The sequence below is a fragment of the Poecilia mexicana genome, unplaced genomic scaffold (genome assembly GCF_051168715.1).
Source record: "Poecilia mexicana isolate PSO_F unplaced genomic scaffold, ASM5116871v1 scaffold_3, whole genome shotgun sequence".
NCBI lineage: Eukaryota > Metazoa > Chordata > Actinopteri > Cyprinodontiformes > Poeciliidae > Poecilia > Poecilia mexicana.
Window position 1 is genome coordinate 31630719 of NW_028263372.1, and position 19514 is coordinate 31650232.

The 19514-nt window shown below is 37.0% G+C and overlaps 1 protein-coding gene across 1 annotated transcript in view; it reads right to left on the reverse strand.

Annotated features, from left to right (window-relative positions):
- Positions 1-19514, reverse strand: part of ddb1 (damage-specific DNA binding protein 1) — a 45162-nt gene that overhangs the window by 22157 nt on the left and 3491 nt on the right. Inside the window, exons 5-14 of the mRNA XM_014978562.2 lie at positions 19267-19381; positions 17484-17581; positions 12793-12951; positions 11261-11344; positions 10622-10738; positions 7515-7617; positions 6753-6828; positions 6545-6653; positions 2226-2404; positions 28-191 (exon numbers count right to left, since the gene is read on the reverse strand). Of these exons, the coding sequence (XP_014834048.2) occupies positions 28-191; positions 2226-2404; positions 6545-6653; positions 6753-6828; positions 7515-7617; positions 10622-10738; positions 11261-11344; positions 12793-12951; positions 17484-17581; positions 19267-19381 (1204 nt within the window). The remainder of the gene's footprint in view (positions 1-27; positions 192-2225; positions 2405-6544; positions 6654-6752; positions 6829-7514; positions 7618-10621; positions 10739-11260; positions 11345-12792; positions 12952-17483; positions 17582-19266; positions 19382-19514) is intronic.

The following is a 19514-nucleotide window of genomic DNA, read 5'->3' on the forward strand; positions in this document are numbered from 1 at the left end:
AAGCTCAGCTCTATTTTCCGCTCTCACCTCCACCCAGCATTTCCTTGTGCAGAGCCGTGAAACAGGGCAGTTTGAGCACACGTGCAGAGATGTCGGTCCACAGTCCCACAGCGCAGAGCGTGGACTCGTTGCCACCCTCCCCCAGAGGTGTGATGTCCAGGCAGGCCACCTCATGCTCCATCTCTGTGGTGCTGCGGAGTAGGAGGAGGAGATGAGAAAATCATAAGCTGGCTTCCTCCTTCCATGGAGGAGTGTGTATGCATGACGCACAGCAGACAGAGGTGCATAGAGGTAGTTGGGGATAACTGTGTCAATGACACTGAGCAAGACTTTGTTAAATAATAAAACAATCAGATGGTCAGTCAGACATTAAGGTCAGATTAAAAATTTAGGACAATGTAATTGTCTATTTAAATAACATTTCCAACACATTTTTTTCCCTTTACTTTTTCTCTAAAATGATACCGTAGGTATTAATATCTCAAACAAAGAGACAGAAACACTGGACATACTAGTACAAACCAATAAAACATCTGTAATGTTACACTCTGCACTATCGCACTGTAAATTATCCAAATGATTCCTATAAGCAATGTAAAGATAATGAATAATTTCAATTTGCTGAGTACATGCGCTTCAATTGCTTCTGACAGGAGAGTTTCAGTCTTCAACATGTGATTAAGCAAACTAGGCCTGTGCAACATTCAAACTCGTTTGTGCCCCAGAGCAAAGCGGCACGTTATTGATGCAACCCAAACACTCCTTCATAGCCCTGATGAGTCTCTCTTATCATTTTATTACTTACAAGCACTCAAACAGGAAACCAAACATTGTGCTTCAAGCGGTCCTATTGGCCCTTTTACAAGCTGTTTCTCTCTCAAAGAGAGGAAAAAAAAAACAAACAGAAAAAAAAGGAAATACATTTTATATTTTCTGTTCATCAGAAAGGAAAAGCAAAGGTAAACATTTATAATGCACCACAATGGTAAACGCCGGGCTGAAACACCTTGAAGCTGCACTCAGATGAAAACAGCATCACGGCGTGCCTCAGGACCTCTTACCAGGCCTTCAGGCTAACACAAAACCTCAGTCTTCAAACTGAAGGAAAATGTCGGATAACAACACATTAACAACGAGTTTAAAAACATTTAACGTTAAAGAGCTACTTTGATGCATTTAATAAACACCAATTCATTCCTTTCTTTACAGCGGGAAGCTATTTCTACAAAAGGTATACCACTGAGCACAGTGTGTTCTCATTATACACTGTATACTAATGGATGTACAAGCATCACTCCCACCATCACACATTATGATTATGATTGTATTAGCCTTATCATAGCTGATAGATGATTCACGCTTTTATTGGAGGTATTGGTTACAAATTTAGACATTGAATGATTCAGCTTGTTTTCTTTTTTTCTAATAACGCATCTGAAATTACATAAAATCTGCAGCAAGCTATTTGAGAGAGCTAATAGTTTGGAATTACCAGATTAGAGACAAACATTGACTTGAACTAAATATCAATGAAGCAAATAAGTAAAAAATTAGTTTTTTCTTTGCAAATTTAAAGCCACATATTTTCGAATAAAAATCTTAATCATCCTTCAAAATATTTAGTAATGATTTAGAAAGTGTAAAGATTAGCTGATCAAGCAGTTCACTTATTAATCATTTTATTTAATAAGACATCTTGACATGAATTTTCCAGGAATAATTAACAGACTGCAATCTGTGGTATTAACTTGTTTTCTTAATATTAGTTTAAACAAACAGCAATAAGATGAAAATAAATATTGGAACACTTTTACTTAATTGGACCGATACCAATATGTTAAAAAATGACTAACATAGGTTAAAACAGATGTTACTGCTGACGCATTGTGTATTTCTATCTAAAAATAATAATAAAAAAACCCCTCCCCCAATGTGACTGCATTAAAACAATTCAGCAAAGAAGAACAGACAGTGAAGGCAGTGATGTGAAGACAAATCTTTGATGACAGGTGATGCCAAACAGGATGGTACAATCAGTTTTTGAGATAAGTCACTATTTCACACAGTGCCAGATTAGCATAGATGCCCGTTATCCCTTGCTAAGTAAAAATCAATATTTGAGACAAACTTTTTGAATTTGCTCGAGCTATCTTTGAAATTAAAATAGTTTTGATGATCTGAGACCTCCAGCTGTATGTGGCGAGTGATTCCCCAGGTATTCCTACCTGATCTGTTTGAGCTCTCCTGCGAGGATCTGCAGGTAGTACAATGCTCGTCCCACAGCGAGCACCACTTGTGTATGATTGCAGGCGGCTACGCTGATGTTCTTGCCCTGCGGCTCCTTCCATTCACTAACCAAGGCCTTGCTGTCCTGGACCACCAAGCGCACAGAGCCTGATGTGATCTGGAGGGACACAGAGACCTTTTAGGAACAATAACTCGGCTGCAAAGACAATTTAAGAGGAAATAAAGAGCTAAGCTTTTCTTGTGGAGCTTAAGAATGAAATCTTTAAAACGGAGAAAGGATTTTTAATAGAGTTGGACAGAGCCGAATAAACAGCTTTCTATTGATTGTCGAAGGAGATACTGGAATAATGCTTTAACAGAATCACCTGTAGAGCAGATACACACTGAATGTTGAAAACAAGATAAAAGTGGAGCACAAACACACTGTAGTCAGATTTAATAGGAACTATCAGAATTTACTATCCTTTATTGGAAAATTAGGCACTTAAATCTGACAGTTCATCAAAAATGGCTTTTATTAGTCTACTAATATTGTGTCTTCTTATATAAAATATATGATAAGGAAACACTCATCTTTTTTTTTATAAACACGTTGTTTATTTTCCTCTAACTGTATCTGTAAAAGCTTGAGAATACAATGCCTGAGGCTAAAGCAACACACACATTTATTATCCCTAACTGTAATGATTTAAAAAGAGCCATGCAGCAACGAAGAGACTCGAAAACAAGAGAAAAGGAGCTATAGAGACCTCATTATTAGACTGCAGCAGGTACAGAGAGGAGTGGAACTATAAATGGAGGTGTTGCGCTGTTTGAAAGGCCAGTAATACGACTGTGTAATGAGATGTGAAAGTAGCATATATTTGATACAGGACGCCTAATAGAATCCTTGAAATCAGCTGCAGAAGATGGAAAACAAAATGGTTCAGGTTGTAAGGTTTGTTTTACTTTCCATGCAAAAAAGAAAGAGCTTGTTTTAATTTCTATGAATGTTTAAGCTATCTTATTTTCTTTATTCATGTGTTCTTTACATCCTCATTGTGTGTTTCAATATGGTCCCTAAATAAATTTGGACTTAGCTTTAAGCTACAAACTTTCATCTCCAGGCTCACATGCTGAAAATAAAATGCTACACAAGCTATTTCTACATTGTACACTACTTCACTTTTTTATTTATTAATTAATTTATTTTTTTTACCATATCCAACTTTTTAATTAGTAGAATGCATTAAATATGGCTGATTTTGCTGATATAAGGTAACAAAACAATTTTGGGCAAGATTTGCCCTGGAGAACATTGAAAGGAACTTGTTGGTTCCTCTCCAACACTGTAATTAAGTGCATTGCCAAAGAAATAACAACCTTGGATTTATTTTATTTGGGATTTTTTCACATTGCTTATAAAAATTAGCATTTTAATGTGATATGCCCAATCTAAGTAGCATATAATTAAAGTGGAACCATGATGAATGGTGGAATTGTATTCAGTTCCCCTAGAGTCAATACTTGGTAGACTCAATTTACTCTCCGTTCTCTGAAAAACAACCTGAGATGGACTGGATGGACAGCTTCTATGAAAAGCAATTTACAAACCCGATAGTTTTGCATTAAGTTCTGGACATTAACTAGGCCATTCTAACTGCTCTTATTTACACCAGGGACGGCCAACTTCAGTCCTCTATAGACGGGATCCTTTATGTTTTAGATATGTCCCCATTGCCCCGACACAGTCGAATCAATGGTTGATATACTTCCTCTGTATTTTATCAAGTTCTGCAGAGGCTTCATAATGAACCATTCATTTAATTCAAGTGTATGAAACCAGGGGTGAATCTAAATCACCCGATTTGCACTATTCCTTTGTGACTCTGGCTTTGTGGTTGCCGTCCTGCTGCAGAAAGAGCAGTCAGGCCAGTGCAGGGATATTTTTCAACAACTTATTGCTTAATGTACATGAATATGCTTTCATGATGCTGTTTGTTCTCTTACGTTTTCTAATAAACCTTTACAGACCAGCTGTTTTCATACCAACACTAATTAGACAACTTATGAAGGGAAATAGTTGCTCTGTCAACATAAAGAGGCTGAACATAAATGTATAATTGTTATATTTTAATTTGCGAGTACAGCTTCATACCACTTATAATTGTCTTAACTTCACAATTATGAGGTATTTAGAGATGATTTATCACTAGATTTTAAAGCTAGAATGTTACAAAACATGAAAAAGTTAAAGGAGTATGAATACTTTAGCAAGAATGATGCGATAGTAATGATACTAATGGTTTATATCAAACAGACTCCAAATCTCCTAAGGGAAAACAATGCAACCCAAGTTAGCAATGATGATACAATGCCAAACGTAAAACACTAGAGTGTTTGACAAACAAAAATGTGATGCTTTTTATTTTGTTTGTTTTAAATCAAATGTAGTTTTATTTTCATCTGGAACAAAATAAATATGCAGCAAAGCATCTCCACAATAGAAATATGTGTTGTCTCACAAGCGCGACACATATCTCATAGATGCTGTATTTATGACCAGTTCCGCTGTTAGTTCCACATTAACTTGTCTGAGCTCTGATTGGTCCCCTTTGAGGGGAGCACGTAGGCTTTTCTTGATACTCAGCATTGTTTAAAAGCTGCGCCTTTATATTCTCAGCATGTTATAGAACATGCTGAGGAAGAAGGCACATTCAGCCTGCTTGAACCCGTTTACCAGAATAAGCTGCACAACGTTTTTACAGCGAGGTTAATTAAAACAGCAAAGCTGGTGCAGGATGATGGACCAAAATAATGAGCTGCACCGATGCTAAAGGCTGCGAAGGCCTGCAGAGTCAGGCATCATACACATCATGCATTATAAACAATGCTTTCATGTTACATGAAATCATTTTATTTATAGTCCATACAAAAGTACTGCTGCACACACAGATTTTTATGTCTTTACAAATTTAAAAAGACAAATTTCTGCATTTTGTTGCGGTTGATTCATTATATTGCTGTAAACCCTCTATTATTGTCAATGTGACAGCTAAAGGAAAAACAAAGCATGTCTCATTCTGAAACTTTAAAGATGAATTTAAATGAAAGTAAACTTCTATCAAATTAGTTTATATTAGCCCTGAAGGACAGAAGTGTGAGGCCACTTTTAAAACCTGAATAACATAAATAACTACTTTTATTGCGAGGTAATAGACATCTTAACATTTTCCAGTATTAAAGCATGAGCAGAGCTATCACAAGAGCCTAAATGTTTATTTGTTAGAATGGCCTGCAGGAATGATCTTCATTAAAAAAAAAATTACAGGTTTAAAGTTGAATTTAAATGAGGCACAATATTCATTACTGGCAAGTATAAAACGCATGGAATCGTTTTGCTGCCCTTATACTTTGGACTATCCAAATAAATCACTTAAAAGTCAGATTCAGCATAGTGTTCATAAAATAATCAAAGAGCACAATTAAATATACATGTTTAGAAACTAATTCTGGATTTGTGAGATGATTAAGTCGATTTTAAGTTGGAATGAGTAAAAATTGCAAATAAGATCAACAAATCTCTTCTGTTTTTGAGATTTAAATGTTTTTAGATAGTCAAAAATAGACTTTAATAGACAAACAAAGAGAACCAGATATATATACATGAGTCATGCCTTGACAACATATCACTTAGTGGTTATAATCTTAAAGTCACATACTGCAGGGAGAAACTCCGTGGAAAAGTGTTTCGGGATTGGATTTTACATAAACTGCAGTCATAACCCACAGATCTTTAATAATTAAAGCCTCGTAGGAACAGTGACCACAGAGATGCTTTCATTAAGGCTTAATATTGATGAGATCAGCAACCCTAATGGTTGTTGTAATTCATATCTGAGGACATAAAGATCCAAAGTTCTTTGGCACAACTTTTACTGCATGGAGAGACAGAAACCTGGTGATGCAACTCCTGCAGTGCTGAGAAATTAAGTTACCATTGGAGTTTGAGCTTGTGCCTTTAAAAAATAGCATTGGTAAATTAATGAAGTTGTTATTTCAGTTTTGTTTAGTTTTTTTTTTTATATCCCAGAACATAAACTGTAAAATATTCCAACCTTATCAGTTCAAATCTCTTAAATATGCTTTAATGAGTCTTACTACCTCAGCCTCCACAAAAACACTGAAATCAGAAGGCCCTGCTTCATTTGTGCAACTATCCCCACTAAGTTTCACTGATTCTATTTATGTATTTAAATGCGAACAACAGTTGGATATTCGTTCATTCATTAATTGATATTCAGGATGGGTTACAAACCTGAATGAGTTGTTTGTGTGCAACATTTCCACAGTAAAATGTCTGCTGGTTGTCCACAAAACCTGGCAGCTCGGTTTCCTCAACCTCCTCTCCGCTCAGCATCAACACTCTGGGAGGGGAAGAAGAAAAAAAAAGTAACAATATAGCAGATTTCTACAATCAGACTTTATGCCATAAATATCCAGCAGGTTGCACAGTAGACCCTCACCTCGTCTGACCCACGAAAGACAGTACCAACATATCATCAGTCTCCCGGCCTGCCTCAGAGCGAAGTGGCCACAAACCTGGAGGGGAAGGATTCAAGGATAAATTGTAATTACAGCACCATTCTGCAGTGATCAATCTCAATCTTTAACTATTCCATTTGTTGAATGCAAACATTTTTGAAGATGAATCGGCTGCAGATTCTTCTCAGAGAGCAAATCGATTGGCAAGTAAATAATTGCCCCTCCTGGCGAAACAAGGGGGCAGGCCAGCAGCTGGGACTTTCGGGGCAGCCGGTGTCAATAAATAGCTGAAGCCTAACAAGTGCAGGCGGACTTTTCAGTGGCCTGTGTGTCTTGTTTAGGCATCAGACAAATCCTTAGAGAGGAACCTAATTTTGCGGGATTAAAAAGGTCGTTAAAACCTGACGGCATTTCTCCACTTGACAGTTTCCCCACAGCGGACGCTGTAGAGTTCTTCGGTTCACTAAATGGAAACAAATGTCGCCAAAACCCGACACTGGCAACTTTCCTGGTGCTTTGAAAGCAACATGCCAAGACCTATGACATGCTTGCCATCTGCCCGGTCTCGGGTGCCAAGTGTGGATGAGCAAACAGCTGGCACCTTGGCTGCTGGGGCAAACAGATGTGCAGGTTGAAGTACCTTCTACTGGCGAGTCAGCGGAGGATTAAGGGCTTGATAAAGTCAGGACTTAAGAGGGAGCCGCTGGATGAGACAGAGGACTCAACAAACAGGAGACACAAACCTTTGATTCCCGGCAGGTCGATGCTGGCATGCTCGTGAATCCCAATGCCGTTGCGGATGATCCGCAGAGAACCCTCCTTGAACGCGCCAGAGCATGTCACCAGCTGGAAACAATAGAGAAAGATAAAGTCACAGAATAACACCAGCTTGAGTTCTCCGTTCTTAAATTCTAATGAAATCCATCCACTTTTTATGACAAAAGTCAAGATTGCAGGCTTTAATAACTGAGAATTAACTTAAAATGTGAGCTTGGTGACATTAGAAATAAAGGGAAACTAGTAGATCAAATCACAAGCAATTAACTTCGGCTTTAGTTAAAGTGAAAAATATTTCAGAAGCTAAAAGTTATTCATTTTTCAGAAGATCTTAGTATTTCAAAATAATGATCTGATTTTAATAAACAATAGATCATTTCATGTGATTAGGCACAGCTTATATTATTATCAAGTAGAGATAGATTTTAAGTGTTTATTGATGCTACGGCTTCAGCTAACAAAAATGCCACAATTTAGTTTCTGAGAAAATTTAAATTTTACATTAGACCAGTAAAAAACATTTTTAAAAGCTAAACGTGGTCATGCTATGACCTCATAACTTCAAACATGCCTTTCTTGGGCTGCTGGTCAGATGTCCAAAGTCCTCTTTTTGCATTTAATTTGGAAATCAAGGTGTGAGTGTTTAGAGGAAGAGCAGAGAGACACACAATCCAAGCTTTGGATTGTGTTTGAGGTCCATTGTGAAGCTTCTGATGATTTAGGGATCCACGCCATCTGTTGGTGTCAGTTCACTGTGATTTGTCACGTCTAACGTCTACCAGGAAATTTCAACCTTCCCTCTGATGAAAAGCTTTATGTAGTGGGAGTTGGCACTTGCCCACGCTGACAAAAGTGTCAGAGAAACACGCTGCATCAGCTCAGTGTCGTATATAAAACCCTTGGTTGTGAATTCATCGTCATTGTCTTTTTCTTGGGTTTATTGGCAGTTGACAAACAACTATTTGGTGTGTATTACCTACTCCAACTGGTGAGGGGTAAGAGTCAGAGAGGTAATATAGTTCAGCTATACTTAAAATGATTATGATTATGTCAGTTTCTACAAAAAAAAAGGGGAGAATTATTTACGTTTGCGTACTTTACTTCAATTTTAATTCAGAACTCCATATTGAGCACAGGTATTATGGTATTGTTTCATTTTCAGATATTTTACTGCTCAGAAATGTTTATGTAAACACTATTAAAGTAATGTGTACCATTATACTGTTCAGATGTGAAGGAAAACATTGGTAATCCAATGAATTATTTGAATGCTACTTATTACTAAATCAATATTGAAGTATTTAAAGTAATTTTGAATCGAAACCGAATTGTAATCGACAGAATTAAATTTGAATTGTGAGATTTTTAACAATACTCTACCCTTTGTGTAAGCCGTGATTGTTAAAATCCCACAGAGAATCTACATAATATGACTTTTAGCTTTTAAATGTATTTTTTAAAATAAATTACTTTTATGAGGAGATCCCATATCACCGACAAAATCTTCAAAACTTTACATTGAATCAAATTAAAATGCAACACGTCGCTCCAGATGCATGTCCCGGTAGAAGAGCCGTCACCTATCTGCATTTCAGCAGCTCTGTGCTGAATCAGTTCACCGCAAAGCTTCTGAGACCATCATTAAGAAACATGACAGCATTATGATCCAACACCACAGAGGTTAATAAATCTGCTTTTCTGTGCAGCCTGACTGCAGTGCGCCCGAATGTTATTTATTCATCTAGTCATGGTACACTAACAAGATTAACACCAGGCTCACATAATCTCACCCTGTACCACCTGCCACCCAACAGTTTCATCTTGATGCAAAACAGTCATGATGGACCTGGCAACCCCCCCAAACATGTTCTCAAATGCCCTGACATAGTCAAATTCACTCGCAGGCGATTCCCAGGGCTCTGATAATCTTCTCCATTTTTTTTATTTAGCAAAAGCCAAATATTAAGCTGCACATCTGTGCCCATAATATTCTGCTGGGACTACACGTTGAGCTGTTATGCTTTTTTTTTTTTTTTTTTTCTGAGAGAGGTCAAACTGCATTTTGTCTGGAAAATTGTGCCTTAGTGCTCTGCATCTGTTTTTTCTCCCCATTAACAGTCTTGGAATGCGTGTGCATCAATTAACTGAGTAAAATGCTCAATGGATTTGCAGCAAATGGCAAATTAAAACAATTGGGATTAGATTTAGTTCTGGACCTCAACACAATGAAATGAGACAGACAGTGTGCATGGATGAAAGCGGTACGTGGCTGATGGCGCACTCGTCTCTGCCCAGAGACTGCCGCCTTTGGAAGCGGATCCAGTGCCCTGAAGCCTGGAGTCGAACCCTGCCAACAAAACCTTCTGCACAGCATCTCTGTTTCCCTTTATTCCACTGCTTCACTGAATCTACACAAAGTAAGATAAATGGTCAAATAAGAAACCTGCTTTTGCAAAACTATGAAATCTTAATGGGAATATATTACGGTCATGCCAAAGGCTCACACAATCCTTCAGTTTGTGGTTGCATATAAAGAATGGATTAGATTTTTGATGTAGCAAAAACAGTGCAGACAAAAAAAAAAAATATATATATATATATTAATATATACCTGCATTTTAAATGTGACATTAAAATTCAATCTGGGTTAGCCTGGCTTATTTTCACAAAACACAGTTTGACATTTACTCAAGGTAAAATGAAATGAGGAACGGTTAGCATACATGCAGATGACTAATATGAGGTCTTTAAAGTTACAAAGAGTGTTGGAAATACCGAAGGAAAAGACCTAAACAACAATCTGCCTTTTGCAAATTGAACATGAAGAGCAATTGAGGCGTGTGTACTCGAGAAGCATTTTAACATTGAAAATAACCGCAATCCAAGAAAATAATAGCTGACCCAGCTTGGATGCCACAACACTAGATGAATATTAATGCAGTGCACCAAAATCACTGGCAAGGTACAAAACCCTGAAGGAGATGAGAACAAGGGAAGTTACAAAGTCTTGACTTTAAGATGAAAGAAACACAAAGACAGGACAAACCGAAATAAAGAAGATCTGGACATTTACCTGGCCCTGACCCTGCCTCTCCAGGTCCACCACACACATGTCCACAATGGGCCCCAGATTGGTGAACGTCTCCATTACCGTGACGTAGGAGCCCTGCTCGTTGCTGTCCACGTTAAGCTGCAGGCACAAACAGGAACAGAGGATAAATGGTGTCATTTTTTACTAAGTTAGCAACACCGGAAGTCTGAAAATAAAATATAGTAAACTTCAAATGAAAGACTAAAAGTGTACATGTTTGAACAAGACATAAAATCCAAAAATATAGAAAATATATGTTTTAAAGTTTTCAAGGATAGATCTGGGATCAAAGGGTTGGGGGATTTGGTCTGGTAGGCGAGATTAAAGCTGTGAATTGTAGGTTAGTGTTCAGACTTTACGCAGCTTTATCTGTGCTGCTTTTGTCCGGTTTAAGCGCATTAAACTTCAATGGACATTTAAGCTAGACAAATTGAAATCTATTGCAATCTATAGTATCTTATGCGTTTGTATATATTTTTCGTGGCATGTAATGAATGCAGAATTTAGACAGGAAAATAAATTGCTTCTGATTTTGGAGGGAAATTTGCTTCATTAGTGGCCTTAACCCTAATGTTTCAATAAACTTAGCAATGTGTTAGTCTTTGTTTTCTTGCTGCTTACCTTCACAAGCTGGGAGTCTCCCAATCTGGATCCAACAAACACCACACCATTGTCCAGGTAGGTCAAGCACTCAGCTATAGAGGTCTGCCAGCAATGAGAGACATACATACAATTCTATGTCAGGTCAAGCCAAAACTATTGTACTCATAAATTATGCTTTCCACAATATCATTGTCAAAACTACAAAAGAAAAAAAAACACTTTACATTCAATTCAATAATACTTTATTTATCCCAATGAAAACTAAATGTCCTGACTCCTAACATCCAAGTATCTTCAGACTTCATTCATTCTGGATGGTCATGCTTTAGGCGAGAAGGATTTCCAGTAGTCGTCAGTCTTGCAATGAATCTGGACAAGCCTCTGACTGAAGACTGTTGTTGTATGACTGTTGTTGTATAGGTCCTGACAACCTAACAGATCAATTTTCAAAAAGTGATAATTCACAGTAACGTTTAGTGAATGACACCATCACTAAAAGACATAGAGTTGTTAGCAGCACTGCTAATCCGCCTCATTTGCTTTTAGCGCTCCTCTTTAAATGTCTGTCTGGTTGCATGATTAGAAAGCCAGGCAGAAAGAGACATTGGACATTGATCATCTTTTTCATTATGATCAATGAAAAAGATGGATGAAAACCAGTTTTAACTTCATGTGTTATAAATAAGAATACACCTGAAGCAACTTCATTTTAAGTTTATAACAAGTGGGCTTTTATAAAAAGACTTAAAAATGTTTATAGCAAAGAACTGCTGTCCAACTAACCAACAGAAAGGTGAGTTCAGTTAATGTACACAAAAAATCTGTCTGCTGTAATTAGAATATGAACTTAAGTGCAAGTTAACTGCTTACCTAATGTAGAATTAGGAAAACAATTAGGATTTTCATTTCATTTTCTGGTATGAGAAAAAAAAAACAGAACTGTTTTTGCAGCTTGTTTGGCAAACTCATTTACTGAGCATAAAAAATGCATGATGTTATTGATGCAACAATATCTGAAGACTTTTCTGTTCGACATTCCAATCAAAAGCTGCTCATGTCTGCCCAAACTAGCTTATAGTTCTACATTTATTTATTTATTTTTTTTGGAAAAGCAATCCATCTCTTGCTGAACACTCAGTCTGCTTGATTGCTTCTGCATCACTCAGAACAAGAAACGAGGGTTCTCGCCTCTCCAAACTCACAGGAAGGTCGTTGCAAGAAGAGTGCTACACATTAAAAGCTGTATATTTCGAACATGGGATCAGTTTTGAGCATAATATTAAAATAGTCATTGTCTGAAAACTCCCTTAAGTGATAGACATTTTGGCAAAAGACAACAAGGAGCAGGCTCAATTTTTTCCCCCCCTCATCTTCTGTAGAAATACCATTAGAGTCAATCGTAACAAAAAAAAAAAATCAACAAGCAAGATAATGGATGACTGAAATAACTAGAGAAGCAAATGGGAGAAATGCCAGAGGACAGTCAGGTGGATAAACAGAGTGAAGACAGACTGAGATAAGGAGGCAGGGTGGAGAAGATAAATGAGCACCTCTCCCAGCAGCTCCACATGCAGGTCCTTCAGAGCCACGGTGCCGTCCATTAGCTCCTCCTTCTCCAGGAGCAGCATGAACAGACGACCCTCCATGTCTCCCAGCAGGTAGCGCGACCCATTGGGGTCCACCCGGTTGTGGCAGACAATGGTACTTTGCTGCAAGGAAAAGAGCAGAATTCAAATAAATATTTCAAAAAGAAAATGAAGGGTTCATAGTCGTTTTAAGGAAAATGAATGAATTCATATCAAGTTGACCTGTAAAGGGCAGAAATTTTATTAAAAAAAATAAAATAAAAAAAATTATATATATATATATATAAAAGATTGCTTCAGGGTTCATCTTGGAAGCCACATTTATAGGCAATACTGTAAAAATGCATAAAAAGCCTCAATTCAAGTTCTATCATTGTGGTAGGACAATCTCAGAATGCCAAATTTAAAAAATGTGATCTTTAACTTGAATTAATTCGTAGAGCGGGCCATGCATTTCAAATCAAGTTTATTTGTAAAGCACATCTCAGCAAAAAAAACAATACATTAACCAACTATGATACAAGCAACAAACAAAACATTTTGTGAAATACCATCATCAAAATAATATATATCAAATATAATGATCAATTTTCCAGCTATTATAAATTAAAGGTAATTCTAAGCAGGTGAATTTTTAGTCTTGTTTTAAAAGATTGAACTTAAATGATTGAACTTTTAAGTTCAATCTTTCAGTGATTTCTGTTTCAAGTAAGGATAGAAACATTCAAACAGCTGTCACAAGTGATACTGGTCTGAGGACTAGTATTTATCATTCACTGAGGAGGATAGCAAGGGTTAACAATCCTCCATGCTCACTGTTACCAAACAACAGCAAGGAGGAGCATCCTCAAGTCACCATGTCTCCATAACAACCATTAGATGGTGTCTACATGGACACTACAAAGAATTCTGACAAAAAAGAGCATTTTGAGTCATGACCTCTGAAACAGGAATCATTTCCATATATGGGGGATGAACATAATTAGTTACAAATGTGTCTTAGGTTTATTAACTGGATGATTAAAATTTCTCAAATGCTCTTTACTCTGTAAATTATTGTTAAATCCCACGTGGGTTTTGTTTTTTGCTCTGGATCAATAGAATTAGTTTTGATACATAAGCAACATAAGCTAGCAACATTATTATTGTAATCAACATTATTATCATGGTTGCAGGTAGTTTTTTGGTGTGGATGGGTCTTTAGATACCAAATCTGTTTTCTCAACTGTCACACAACACAGAGAGCACAGAGGAGGAATTTTAAGTAGATTTTACCTCGACCAGCTTTGGAATTGTTTGGAACTAGTGTCGAAACTGACAGGGACAAAACATCGGGAGTGGTTTGTTTGTGTTTCAGCGGGACATGACTGCACACAGATACTAAAGACTCTGTGATGCATCTCTGCCAGCCTTTCAGACAGCACTTCAGATGCCCTTTTTTTTAGCGCTGCTAAAGCGAAGGACTACTCCATGAGGTCATTCCTGCCCAACGTACTACAATGTAACAACAGTCTCCTTTTTTTTTAATGAAACCATTTCTATTTTAGAAATACTTCTTTCTTTAAAGTCCCTTTGGGAATCACCAAAGTACTTTGCAGTTAAACTGTTTTTCTTAAATACTAGCTGTAGCAGATTTTATACTTTAGTTTTAAAAATAGTTCTAAGTTCAAATTGGAGTACAAGAAAGAAAGCAACCAGTCCAGAACTGCACAACTGTAAAGGAAATGAAGAAACAGTAATAGTTATTTAAATACTGCAAACCACATGCAGAATTTGAATACAAATATACTCAATTGTAGAACTTCCTCCACTGATCTGATAGTTTTACCAATTCAAAATATTCCTAAAAACTCTCTGCAGAGGATTTGTTCATCTGATTCAATGTTGAATCCTTTTCTAAGGGAGAAACAGCCTCTCACCATCTTTAAATCTACAACATTTGGCTAGAGGACAACAGCATGAAACATTTTAAAGACCACAAATAACCTTTAGTGCCCTCTGCAGGACAAGGTATGCAATGCTACTGCACATAAAGAGAGGTGCATTTCTACCTTGTATTGTATTGCATTGTATTAGAATATTACCACAACGTTAATTAATTTCAAGTAGTTCATATCAAAGTAGTACTTATGCTCATACTATGTATGCATTACACACGCAACGACATATTTTAGACATATGGTTGTATTATCTTTTAAGATCATGGGTTCAAGCAAATAAAAATCTAACACCATCCAACACCAAAAAGAATTTTTTTTTTTTTTTTTTTTAAATGATGTCCATGTATTGTGCTGGATACACACTCAGTACTTGGTCAGAGCACATTTTGTATGAATTACATCCTCAATGCAGAAGGGATGGATGTGATCAGTCGGCAGCGGTGTTAAGAAATGGTTGCTTTAATATCAAACTTCAGCTTGAAAGCGTATTAGCAGGGGGCCAGCATGAAGTGCTCTAAAATGTCCTGGTCAATGGATTTCTTCACTTTCAACTTGACAGAACACAGTGGACCAACACCAGACATGGCCTGCCTTCCAAATCAAATCTTTACCAAATTTCCACTCCTTTACTTCCAAACCATGACAAGATGCTTCTACACATCTCTTCTGCAACTCCAGTTGCAGTCAGTCCTTGTTTACTTCCACAAATTCTTGAATTCACCATATTCTGGTTGTCCCAGTTGTGTGTGCATCTTTTTTTTCTACCACACTTTTTCCTTCCACTCAACTTTTTATTGTTAGGCTTGGAAGTTTAACTTATTTGGTTGAAGTACTGAAATTTATTGAAAACATCAAAATCATATCATGTATAATAATGTTTTTTTATTAAGAGGAAAACACTCAAGAAAGCAGTCGATAATGCTGAAGAAAAAAAATTACTTAAAATGTAATTAAAATCTACAGTGGTCCTAGAAGGGATTTTGAAACAAATTTTAATTTCCCTTACGAAAATAATAATGAGAGATTGCTCCACTTTTCAGTCTGCTATACAAGCCGAAACAATTTCTCATTTACCTGCATGTAGAATTGTTACCTTATTATGTTGAAACTTACTGTTTCAACAGAATTTTCAAACCTCTGATTTGGCTGAATCAAAGCTAAACACCTCATGCATAATTGACTGCATCATGTATATTTGGCAGACATTCCTCCTCTGTTTTCACCTTGGTGCTCCAGGACAACATTTTATAATTACCTGGCAAGAAGTGCAGTTTCAGTCAACTCCAATGATTACAAGAAAACAAAAAAAAGAGACTAAATATTCACACCTTTTCAACATTTAAAAATAGACTGACAAGTCAGATTTACCCCTTAAACTCCTGCAACACACCTGCAAAATGAAGCTCTGTCAACACATGTGTGAACCTGTAACAGCTGGAAAATCCCAGCGGCTGCTGGAAGCTTTTAAAGATTGAAAATACCAGCAGGATGCCAATTTGAGATCATGAAAGAACTGATGGATGAGATGGATCTGTAGCATCAGTCCTGCCCTTCTGCCCCCTTCTGTTCCTGCTGAAACTTTCCCAAACAAAAGTTTAAATACCAGATAGATTAAAAAAAAGAAGAAGCAAAAAATGCTATAAATAGCTGTTTTGTGTGTTTAAATTAAATTTCTTGACAAATTATGATAAAATAAACAGGCAGATCCCTGAAATAATTCCTGTAAACTGCTGAGACAAGAAGCCTTTTTTTCCTTCAAAATGTCAAATGTGAAAATCACAGAAAGGCTGGCACTGCATGAATGAGCCTTCAAAGAGGCACAAACGCCCTCCACTCCTAAGTCAGACTGATAAGTTACTAAGCAGCAGAGCCAAAGGCCTCGACACAAAGACACAGGAGGATAACAGCTGCGTAACTCCAAATTAGAGGCTTCTACATCAGAAGAATTTAAATGTTCTTTCCAAAATTTATGAAACCCTGGTACTCCAGCACACAAAGAGAACAGCCTCTAATTATAGAAGCAAGCGGCTGCTGAAGAGCTCCTCTGGGCATTGAGAATGTGTTCCGAGTGCTACAGACTGCAAGTTAATCTTAAGAACACTAAAACCAGTGCGGGAAGTGGAAGTCATCGGTAAGAAACTGGCTCTGAAAGGAATTTAACACCAATTGCCATATTCTTAATGAGTAAACATATTCACTACAGGCAAAGACGCAAGAATATGTCCAAATAATACACAAACACATCAGATAATTCTGATAGATACACAGTTTCCCACTATAAGCTATAAATATATGAATCTGTTATGCAAAGACAATGCACCAGATTTCAGACATGCTTTTGCCTTGGATGCAATATCAACCCTATTTTTATTAATAAAGTGTTGCTAAGGTTTCAGTCAGCATAACTGATTATGCTTCAGAGGAATCAGATAACTAAAATGATATTTAAAGTATCAAACAGCTTCCTCTGTTGATGGATTTAGTGAGATTTTGTTTTGTTTTTCTTAAAGTCACCAAGAGGAACAGACAACACTGCTTCCAGTACTGTGAAACTCTGTTATTTTTTATTCAACTTCTATTATGAAATGTCATCTAGAGTCATTTATTTATCTGGTAGGGCAAAACAGGGGGAAAAAAATGTCAGATGTAAAACATTTAGCAGGTTGATAATGAATGAACACTTTGATGAAAACTGAATATTTTGATACTTTTTACCTTGATTGTTGGTGGAGCAATGGCCAGGTATTTGTCCCCATTGTGGTAGGTGATTGACTCTTGTCCTATGATTATAGCGCCACCAAATGGCTCTGGCACTAAAACACACGGACAAAGGGTAAAAGAATTATTGCTAAATTCCAGCATTTGCACAGAATTTTTCATAAAAAAATTATAAAGTTTCAAAACTCAGATGTTCTGGCACAAAAGAAATAAATGTGCTGCACAATCTTTGATCACAATTTATGCATGATTCTCTGATCATTATCTCATTTATATTAACTTCACAAAAGTGCATTAAAGTACATGTTGTTGATTTGTGTATTTATTAAGTAAAATGCTTTTTAACTGTGATTAGGGATGCTCCGATCAGGTTTTTTTTACCGCCGATTCTGATCACCCATGAGGGCCAATCACTGCCGATCATCTGGATTTGTTGTTAATTTTTTGCGTTAGGTATAAATGCTATTGTGTGATTTGGCAAAACTAAAAAATTATCTGGTAATAAATTCAGCTAATTTAGACATAAACATGCAAAATATTTGCATGTAATACACCAGCTATTCAGTCAAAAGGACAATAGGAAAACCTGCAATCAGTAAAATTATATTTAATAGTATGGTTCTCAGTACCATAAATTATACGAGTCAAATAAATCGCATAATGTCAAGAAAAAAGAAAATACAAAACTTTTTGAGAGAACAGCTAGCAGATTAATCCTGTTGTTTCTGACACTAATTCTGCAGAACATAGAAAGGAGGTAGAGGAAATGGATTTATTTTGTTTTCAGAGATTATCTGATTAGCAAAGGTTTTAATACATATGTAAAATATTATTTTGTTGTTTTAGTTACATGATGCAGCTTTAAGCAGAGGTTCGGTGGGAGAGATCACTGCCAGGTGGAGCAGAAATGGTGCTACGTCTGTGAAATACTACTAGTAGCGCGCAGCTGCGGTCGAACAGTGAGAACAGTGAGAGCAGAACCGGTGTCTTACACCACCAGCTCGTTGATTTAAATTATTTTTCAGGTTATTTGTTTAGCTTTCTGACCGTCATGCTCATCCGGGTGAGTGTTGGTAGTTGTTCGCTGCTTTACCTGCTGTCTGATCGCTCTGGATGTCTTTTTGTCCTACAGTGAGCCTCGATATAACCATACTCCATCAAGTGCTTGTTTTATAAATGTCGTATTATAAATGCATTTTGACGTGCTTCACCCCCGAGGTAACTTTCCGTTGCAACAAGCAAATGTCCCCGTTCAGTCTCAGAGAGTTAAAGTTCCTCACCACATTACTTAGCATTTCTTGCCACGCGCTTGCACAGTGCAAAGGAAAGAGGAAATTAGCTGCACACGCAGGCTGTGAAATGAGATACAGGTGATAGGTTTTGGTGATCGGCAACACGAGACAGTGTTCGCCAATCACCGATCATACACTTTTCCAATTATGATCGGTGGCTGATCAATCAGCACACCTCTAACTGTGATGCATTTTATGACATGAACAGGAAAACAAAAACTCAGCTTTGCAGTATTTGACCAGCTAATCACCAGTCACTGACAATTAAGAGAAAACTGACAATTTCCATTGTTTCTTATGAGACCAACTCATTGAGGGAATTTCAGATATTTCATTAAACAGATGAAAAGGAAGCTATGCTCACATTTAGCCTATAATAACTCCTTTTTCTCATTTCATTTGGATAGAATTTTTTTGTTTTAATGATTTAAGCTTGAAGATAATGAAACATGAAATCAAGCCAACTGACACTTGCAGTTCTGATTTACCTGGAATAACCATGGATGCTTCAGCCTCGACATTCTCCTGTTTCCAAGGGCCCTTGTTGAACTCCTTCTCTCTCAGAGAAACTTCGTAGGTCTTTACATGACGTCCTTGAGGGTCCTAAGACAAAGAGGAATGGTTTAGACTAAGGTAGGACACAAAAAGTTCATGCCACTAAACTGATGATTAAAGCAGTCAATATTGTGCAGCTATGTTTAAGCAAATGGAAAAGTTGTTCGAGTTGTTGTGTCAA